At 51.2% G+C, this 9440-nt stretch overlaps 1 protein-coding gene across 10 annotated transcripts in view; it reads right to left on the reverse strand.

Moving 5' to 3' along the window:
- Nucleotides 1–9440, reverse strand: part of LOC126989188 (WAS/WASL-interacting protein family member 1-like) — a 35270-nt gene that overhangs the window by 24575 nt on the left and 1255 nt on the right. For 3 of the 10 annotated variants that reach the window (XR_007743000.1, XM_050847739.1, XM_050847740.1), the window contains exons 3-5: nucleotides 7808–9247; nucleotides 7082–7262; nucleotides 155–400 (exon numbers count right to left, since the gene is read on the reverse strand). Coding sequence is in view for 5 of the 10 variants with exons in the window: in XM_050847739.1 (XP_050703696.1) it covers nucleotides 155–400; nucleotides 7082–7262; nucleotides 7808–8931 (1551 nt within the window). In the remaining 5 variants the exon portion in view is untranslated. Of the gene's footprint in view, nucleotides 1–35; nucleotides 401–7081; nucleotides 7263–7807; nucleotides 9248–9440 lie in introns of all 10 variants that reach the window. The other 7 variants (XR_007743001.1, XM_050847741.1, XR_007742997.1 and 4 more) reach the window with 5 other exon arrangements.

Consider the following 9440-nt stretch of genomic DNA (forward strand, 5'->3'; position numbering starts at 1 on the left):
ATACGCACTGGATGGGCGTGGAGGCGTGGGGGCACTGGATGGGCGTGGAGGCGTGGGGGCACTGGATGGGCGTGGAGGCGTGGGGGCACTGGATGGGCGTGGAGGCGTGGGGGCACTGTGTGGGCGTGGGGGCACTGTGTGGGCGTGGGGGCACTGGATGGGCGTGGAGGCGTGGGGGCACTGGATGGGCGTGGAGGCGTGGGGGCACTGGATGGGCGTGGAGGCGTGGGGGCACTGTGTGGGCGTGGGGGCACTGTGTGGGCGTGGGGGCACTGGATGGGCGTGGGGGCACTGGATGGGCGTGGGGGCACTGTGTGGGCGTGGGCGGCGTGACAGACTCCGCAGCGTCGCTCTGTTTACTTCCGTTGATCTTGACCTTGATCTTGATGTCACAGGAGTCCTGAGAAGGGAGGCCGTGGTTTTGTATGTCCTTATATATAGATTTACATAGAAAATCAGACCACACAGACCCCATGGTCCAGACTAGGTGGTCTGTCCTTAAACCTAAGTGATTTTACATTATTCAGAAGACTCCAAAACGTTGCTTTTCTACTCTAGTTAATATTACGTTGAAGGAAGTGACGGTCGAGCTTATTTTTGAAGGAGTCAATCGTGTTACACTGGACCACTGATGGTGGAAGCTTATTCCATTCTCGCACTACAACGTTGGTGAAGAAAAATTTGGTGCAGTCTGAATTTACTTGTCTACATCTGAGTTTTACGCCATTGTTCCTCGTGCGCAAAGTGTCATCGATCATAAACAATGTTGATCTGTCTACATTCGTGAAACCATTAAGTATTTTAAAACATTCGATCAGTTTTCCTCGGAGGCGACGTTTCTCAAGAGAGAACATGTTAAGGGTAGAAAGCCTTTCTTCGTAGGATTTGTTGCGCAAGGAAGGGATCATTTCGTTGCCCGACGCTGAACACCTTCTAATTTAGCAATATCCTTTGCATGGTGGGGAGACCAAAACTGTACCGCATATTCCAAGTGGGGTCTGACTAAACTGTTGTAGAGCGGGAGTATTACATCTTTATTCTTGAATACAAAGTTTCTTTTAATGAAGCCCAACATTCTGTTCGCTTTATTTGCTGCATCGATGCATTGCTGTGAGAATTTGAGGTTTGATGCGATTTTGACCTCCAAGTCTTTGACGCATTGAACGCTTTTGAGTTTAACGCCGCGCATTTCGTATTCGAACTTCTTATTCCTCGTTCCAACTTGAAGGACCTGGCACTTGTCTACGTTAAAGGGCATCTCCCATCTATCCGACCAAGCTGAAATTTTGTGCAAATCCTCTTGGAGGCTTTGCCTGTCTTCGTCAGTGAGAACCGAGTTACCAATCTTTGTGTCGTCTGCAAATTTACTAATGCGGTTATTGAGTCCAACATCCACGTCGTTGATGTAAATAATGAAGAGCACTGGGCCAAGGACCGAGCCCTGAGGGACGCCACTAGTGACAGGCGCCCACTCTGAGTTAAATCCGTCAATCACTACTCTTTGTTGTCTGTTGCTCAACCAATTCGCGATCCATTGGTTTACTTGACCGTCAATACCTATTTGCTTTAATTTGTAAAGTAATTTATGATGCGGGACTTTATCAAACGCTTTCTGGAAATCAAGATAGACTACGTCCAGTGATTTGGTTACGTCATAAACAGTGAAGAGGTCGTTATAAAAGGTTAATAGATTTGATAGGCAGGATCTTTTGTTTCGGAAGCCATGTTGTGAGTCCCCAATCAATGAGTGGCTTTCAAGGTAACTCACAATTTTGTCTCTAATTATGCCCTCAAGTAGCTTACCTACAACCGAAGTTAGACTAATGGGCCTGTAATTACCTGGTACTTTTTTGTCTCCTTTCTTGAAAATCGGTGTCACGTTAGCCTTTTTCCAATCTGAAGGGACGATGCCTTGTCGCAAGGACATATTGAATACGGTTGTGAGGGAGGAGAGTATTTCGCTCTTCGTTTCTTTCAGCAGAGTTGGATATACTTTGTCAGGTCCAGGACTTTTATTTGTTTTAAGTGAATGGAGAGCTTTAAGGACTTCATCGGTTGTTATTTCAAAATTAGGCAATGCATGCTCGAGATTTACAATAGTACTGGTGTTGGTGGTAGCGAGAGGAAGACTGTTAGTATTAAACACCGAGGAAAAGTAATTGTTTAAGAGGTTTGCAATGTGTTGGCTGTCAGTCACTAGTGCACCGTCGCTGTTTGTTAAAGGTCCAATACCACTTTTGATCGCCTTTCTGTTGTTTATGTAACTGAAGAAAGATTTCGGGTTATTTTTACAGTTGGCTGCAATATTTTCTTCATATCTACGCTTTGCCTGACCTACTAGTCTTTTTACTCGTCACCTGGCATCATTATAAAGTCTAATGTTCTCGGGCGTGCTTTGTTCTTTCTTAAACCTGTAAAACAATTTTCTCTCATTGACTGATTGTTTAATTTCGCTATTAAACCACGGTGGGCTTTTATTAGTGTTAATTCGCTTCTCGCACAAGGGGACGAATGTGTTCTGCTGAGTGAGTAAGTGATTTTTAAGGCTTAGCCAGGCTTCCTCTACGTTGCCGTCATCTGATAGTTGTATTTCTGTTAGTTTTTGTCGGATTTCTACGAAGTTAGCTCTTTTGAAATTGGGCACCTTTACTTTATTTTCAGTCACTGATGATTGAGCTTTAATGTCGACGCGCACTAATTTATGATCGCAAGAACCGAGGTGTTCTCCTACCGTGACACTACTGAGAAGGTTATCTTGGGTCGTTATAACAAGGTCGAGTATATTATTTTGTCGAGTTGGCTCAGAAACCATTTGGCTTAGATAATTTTCTTCTAGAAATTCGATCATTCTATGTGACTCGCCTTCTGTACCTGACAGTGTCGCCCAGTCGATATGGGGGAGGTTAAAGTCTCCTAATATCAGTGAGTCGCTGTTATTAAGTGACTGCCTTAAGACGCTGTACATTTCAAGGTCGTCATCGAGTGATTGCCCGGGAGGTCTGTAGGTGACAGATATATTTAAATTGACTTTTGCAATGTTTACTCGCACGCACAAATGTTCAACGTTACTGTTTCCCGGTGTTTTGTCAGTGGGTTGCAAATAGCTTTTGACAAAAAGGGCGACGCCACCGCCTCTACGGTTTACACGATCTTTGTTGAAGAGTCTGTAGCCATCTATGTTGTATTCAGAACTTAAATCAATATTTGTGGTGTCGATAAATGTTTCGGTTATAGCAATTATGTCAAAATTTTCTGTTAGAGCAAGACATCTCAGCTCATCAAATTTGTTTCTTAGGCTACGCGCTTTGAAACTAAGGATTTTCAAGTTATCTAGAGGCTTGGTAATAGAGGTGGTGGTACTTGCGGGATCACGGTTACGGGTTTGTTGCGATGCACGGCGTCTATTTACACGGGCGGGGTGGAGGGACGTGGCCGTGACTCGTTTTTTGCTCGGAAAAGGAGGAGGAGGAAGAGGAGGAGGAGGAGGAAGAGGAGGTGGTGCTCGCTGTAGAAGTGGAGGCTGTGGTGGTGGCTGTACTGAGTGGAGGTGACTGACTGGGTGGTTCTGCTGGTGGTGGTGGTGGAGGCGGAGGTGGAGGTAGAGGTGGAGGAGATGGAGTTGGTGATCCGTCCTCCTGGCTGGCTCCTTGATCCTCCTATAGGTGGTTTGTGTAAAGAATTGTGTGATGACAAATGGTTCATGTTTGTCTTAAGGTCGTGTTTGAAAACATTTCGTCGCCCAAGTTCACATATTTGACATGGCTTTCGTAGGAGCTGTAGGCCTTTCCAGGGGTAGTTTTATGACCCTGATGGTAGTGTGACGCTTCTTCTGTGCCATGAACCTTAAAAAACACTCATGAAAAACAGTTTGATCCCCTCTTTGACCTTTAGAAATAGTTGATGTGAGAAGCGATGGCGTCTTAAAACACGGCCCTCAGCCCTTTGTCTTAAACTAGTAACTCTTAGCTTAGTCACACACACACGGATACATTGATGGGTTAGAGCAAATCAACACCAAGGCGGGAAGGTTCATTACAAAGAGCTACACTTGAATGCCTGATATCACAACGCGGATAAACACTAGATAAACATGGAACCTCTTCACATATGCAGACACGCACACACACATTCATTACAAACAATTACACTTGAACGCCTGGTATCACAACACGGATAAACACCAGATAAACATGGAACCTCTTCACATATGCAGACACGCACACACACATTCATTACAAACAATTACACTTGAACGCCTGGTATCACAACACGGATAAACACCAGATAAACATGGAACCTCTTCACATACGCAGACAAGCACACAGACTTACACTTATGTACAAGATCACACTCATATTGACACTGATACACATACTTACACAACACAAACAGCCAGCGTACTCGTAACACACACAACCAAACACACCAAACATATCACACGCACACTGACGCACACAAGCACTCATACTTTCCACGCACCATACACCACTGGAACAGCCTCCCCCAACAGATCATTTTAGACTGCGGTACAACAGACTCATTCAGAAAACAAATACACACTCACTTGTCACCACAACACACCAACACTAACAATTACGCTTGATTCACGCAGCGGATTCTCTCTCTCTCTCTCTCTCTCTCTCTCTCTCTCTCTCTCACACACACCCTCGAACCTGGACCTCCGAGGCGGCCTGTCTGTAAAGGCTCCCGGTGACGATACGAACAATATGCCTCGGCTGCTCCTCGTCCGTACCCTGGTCTGGGGGCGGCGTTGGCAAGGGTCCGATGACTGCCCCCCCAGTGCCCCCCACCACCCCACGCTGCTCCCCGTCGGACCTACGCGAGGGGGCCAGCAGGCACCCCTGGCCGCCCCTCTGGAAGCATGTGCAGCTGGAGGAGCGTAGCCGCGCCTCACATCCCCGGCTGTACATCCCTCGGTAGGTGCAGGTAACCTGAGGAAGGGAGAAGGGGGTGAAGAGGGGAGGTGTGGAGTGAGGGAGAAGAGGAATGAGGAGGGAAGGGGAGAAGGGGTGAAGAGGGGAGGTGTGGAGGAGGGGAGAAGAGGAATGAGGAAGGGAGGTGAAGGGGTGAAGAGGGGGAGGTGCAGAGGGAGGGAGAAGAGGAATGAGGAGGGAAGGGGAGGAGAAGGGTTGAAGAGGGATGAGGTGCAGAGGAGGGGAGAAGAGAGGAATGAGGAGGGAAGGGAGGAGAAGGGGTGAAGAGGGGGAGGTGCAGAGGGAGGGAGGAATGAAGAGGGGAAGGGAGGAGAAGGGGTGAAGAGGGGAGGTGCAGAGGGAGGGAGAAGAGGAATGAGGAGGGAAGGGAGGAGAAGGGGTGAAGAGGGGGAGGTGCAGAGGGAGGGGAAGAGGAATGAAGAGGGAAGGGGAGGAGAGAAGGGGTGAAGAGGGGAGGTGCAGAGGGAGGGGAGAAGAGGAATGAAGAGGGGAAGGGGAGGAGAAGGGGTGAAGAGGGGGGAGGTGCAGAGGGAGGGGAGAAGAGGAATGAAGAGGGGAAGGGGAGGAGAAGGGGTGAAGAGGGGGGAGGTGCAGAGGGAGGGGAGAAGAGGAATGAAGAGGGGAGGGGAGAAGGGGTGAAGAGGGAGGAGGCAGAGGGAGGGGAGAAGAGGAATGAAGAGGGAAGGGGAGGAGAAGGGGTGAAGAGGGGAGGTGCAGAGGGGAGAGAAGAGGAATGAAGAGGGGAAGGGAGGAGAAGGGGTGAAGAGGGGAGGTGCAGAGGAGGGGAGAAGAGGAATGAAGAGGGAAGGGAGGAGAAGGGGTGAAGAGGGGGAGGTGCAGAGGGAGGAGAAGAGGAATGATGAGGGGATGGGGTGGAGAAGGGGTGAAGAGGGGGGAGGTGCAGAGGGAGGGGAGAAGAGGAATGAAGAGGGGAAGGGGTGAAGAGGGGGAGGTGCAGAGGGAGGGAGAAGAGGAATGAAGAGGGAAGGGAGGAGAAGGGGTGAAGAGGGGGAGGTGCAGAGGGAGGAGAAGAGGAATGAAGAGGGAAGGGGAGGAGAAGGGGTGAAGAGGGGGAGGTGCAGAGGGAGGAGAAGAGGAATGAAGAGGGAAGGGAGGAGAAGGGGTGAAGAGGGGAGGCAGAGGGAGGGAGAAGAGGAATGAAGAGGGGAAGGGAGGAGAAGGGGTGAAGAGGGGGAGGTGCAGAGGGAGGGAGAAGAGAAAGGAGGAGAGGAAAGAATAGGAAAGAGGAAAATGGGAGAAAGGAGAATAGTGAGATAATGAAAGAAAATGAGAAAATAAATTAAAAGAAGTAAAACAAAACATGGAAAGAGAGAGAAGAGAATTAGAAGAAAGGGAAAATAGTAGAAAGGGGAAGAAAAAAAGAAAATAAGATAAAACGAAAAGAAAAGAAAAACCACTAGAATAACACCCACCTTGAACTCGGGGTAGGTCGGGGACACAGGTAGCCCGAGGAGGTGCGCTGGTGTACCCTAGGCAGGAAGGGGGAGCTCGCCGCCGCTGCCGCCGCCCCTGCACCACCACCACCACCACCACTGCTACCACCACCCCCGCCACTAGACTCACTGTTGCCGAGGAGGTAGGTCGGGAGGGGGGACGGGCGCCTCTCCTCCCTCCTCCTCCTGTCGCCGAGAATGAGAATAGAGAATAGATTATGGATAGATAGATTGTGGCGTGTTATCTCCTTCTCTTTCCTCCGTCACTCGCGATATGTTACCGTTTAATTAACCCGTCCGCTGCGATTGCCACGGATTTGGCTTTGGTATCGCAGCGGACGGGTTGAGAGAATGTAATTTAAGTTTCAGCACTAGTAATGTCATTCGTGATATGTTACCATTCAACCCGTCCGCTGCGACTGTCATGGATTTGGCTTTGGTATCGCAGTGGACGGGTTGAGAGAATGTAATTTAGTTTCCGCGTTAGCAATGACCCTTTACTGGCCTGATCACCGACACTAAGCCACCATTCAATCACCTGAATCAACTTGGGCACTCACATAAAAAAATAAAATAAATAAATAAATAAATAAAGAGAATATAATTTAGTTTCCACACTAGTAATGACCTTTTACTGGCCTTATCACTGACCCTAAGCCACCCTCCACCCACCTGAATCAACTTGGGCGGGGTGGGCAGGGTCTCGGAGAAGGCCCCGGCGAGGTCCTCCACCACCTGGGAGTCCTCGGGCAGCCGCAGAGAGTGGATCTGTTCCTGGATATCGTTGAGCATGAGGCAGATCTGCTGAAGCATCTGTTCCTCCCTGGTGTGGTTGTTGATCTCCAGCAGGGCACTGAGGGAGAGGGGGAGAGAGGGGGGGCATGAGTAGGCAGGTGGGGGGGAGGAGGGGGGAGAGAGAGGGGGAATGGGAGGGGGTGTGTGGGGTGTGGGCAGAATGGGTATGTATGGGTGATAGTAATGTGTGTGTGTGTGTGTGTGTGTGTGTGTGTGTGTGTGTGTGTGTGTGTGTGTGTGTGTGTGTGTGGGAGGGAGCAGGTGAGGATATGGGTGATGGAATGGGGTGTGAGTGAGTGTGTGTGTGTGTGTGTGTGTGTGTGTGTGTGTGTATGGACGAGAGATGGTGTTATGCATATGTGTGTGCGTGAGTGTGCGTCTGTGTATGTGTGCTCCTATAGAAGACGAAAGTGCATATCTGTCTTACATTGATAATTGCGATGCCGAAGAAATAAAAACAATGGATAAATAAAAAAAGAAAATAGTAAGGAAATGGCTGATACTCACATGCATATCTGTTCTATAATGACGATGATGATGACAAAGAAATAAAAATCAATAAATAAAAATAAAGAAAATAATAAGAAAATGGCCGATACTCACATGCATATCTGTTCTATATTAACGATGTGTCTGCTGAGGACCCGGACCCCAATCTGCGAGTCCAGGGCCGAGCGAGACCTGGCAGACGGCCCCGGGGGAAGGTCGGCCCCGCGGATCGCCCTGAGCAGCCCCGACGCCCTGGATCCCGAGGCGTCATCCGAAATGGTGTCAAGGGATGTGTTGAGCAGCGGATGAGATGGATTTCGGATGGAGTAGCAGGGGGTGGAGGCGGAGTGCGAGGCGGAGGACCTGGAGAAGTAATTACAGGGATGGCGGGAGAGAAGCCGCGCCATGGAAGAGCGGAGCCGGTCGGAGGAGAGTGGATTGGTGGAGGAGGAGGTGGAGGAGGAGGAGGAAGAGGAGGGGGCATCGGACCGGGAGGGATTACGGAGCGAGGAGAGAGGGACAGAGGATGGGGTGGAGGAACGTGGAAGAAGGGTGGAGGGCGGGGGGAGGGAGAGGAGCCGTGCGAGAGAGCGTGCGCGTTCCGACGGTGGATGTGGATGTGGAGCAGCCGAGAGATCCGCTAGGGAGCTGAGCGGTGACGGCGGCAGCGTAGGATAGAGATCAGGCAGCTCGGCATGGGTGGAAAGTCTCGAGAATGGTGGATCGGTGGGTGGATCAGAAGGCAGAGCGGGAGGGGGCAGCGGTGGATCATAGGGCGGAAGAGGCGGGAGAGGAGGAAGTGGAGGCGAGGGGAGAAGAGGTACAGGGGACAGTGGAGGGGCTGGAGGGAGAGGTGGAAGAGGTGGAAGAGGAGGAGGACCGGGGGGCAGAGGGGGCTGTGTCGCATCACTCGGATCATCAACAGCATCCCTGGACTCCACCCCCGGCCCCGCCCCCGCTCCGTTCGCCTGACTCGGGGCATCTTCCGGCGGCCCCGCTCTCTCTCTGCCCCGGTTGACCCGCCCTGGTCGCCTGCCGTGAATCCCAGGGCGGTCGGATAGATGGAAGTAGTAACCCCAATGGAGGCTTGACCGTTCGCCCCGTGCCCCGGATAGCGGCGACGGGGTGGACGTTGACACCCCAGTACTAGCCTCCTCTTCATTACCCCCACGTTCGTCATCACCCTGGGGGCCTGGGGGCGGGGTCAGGTCGGGGCTCCCATGGGTTAGGAGTCGCATCGGTCGCCACCCCGTCGGAATCTTGCCCCAGACGATGGAGCCGAGACGTCCACAGGAGCGAGAGTCGGGTGTTGCGTTCCGAGGCTCGGCTAGCCCCAGAGGTCGCTGAGGAGGACGAGTCTAGGCTTGAGGAGGAGGCGCTGTCGTCACTCACCATCTGGCGCAGCGATCGAGCCGCCCCCAAGCTGGATGACTCCTCCACCCGCTCCTCGCCCTCCCCCGCCCCTGCTCCGCCGCCGTCCGTGTCCCCCCCGAGGCCGCCCCCGCCCCATAAGGCTGAGGATGGCCTGGGTGGGTCGCTTGTGTTGGTGGAGTCCTGTAGGGGAGGTAAGGGGTGGTTAGGTTAAGCTGCTGCTGGTGGTAGAGACAGACATATAGACAGATGGATATAGAGGTTAATAAAGTATGGATAAAAGGATACAGACAGACAGATGGATAAAGACAGACAAAGAAAGAAATATAGAATGGATGAGAAAGATATAGAAAGAAGAGATGAAGGATGAATGAGA

This window comes from Eriocheir sinensis, unplaced genomic scaffold (assembly GCF_024679095.1).
Source record: "Eriocheir sinensis breed Jianghai 21 unplaced genomic scaffold, ASM2467909v1 Scaffold109, whole genome shotgun sequence".
NCBI classification, from domain to species: Eukaryota; Metazoa; Arthropoda; class Malacostraca; order Decapoda; family Varunidae; genus Eriocheir; species Eriocheir sinensis.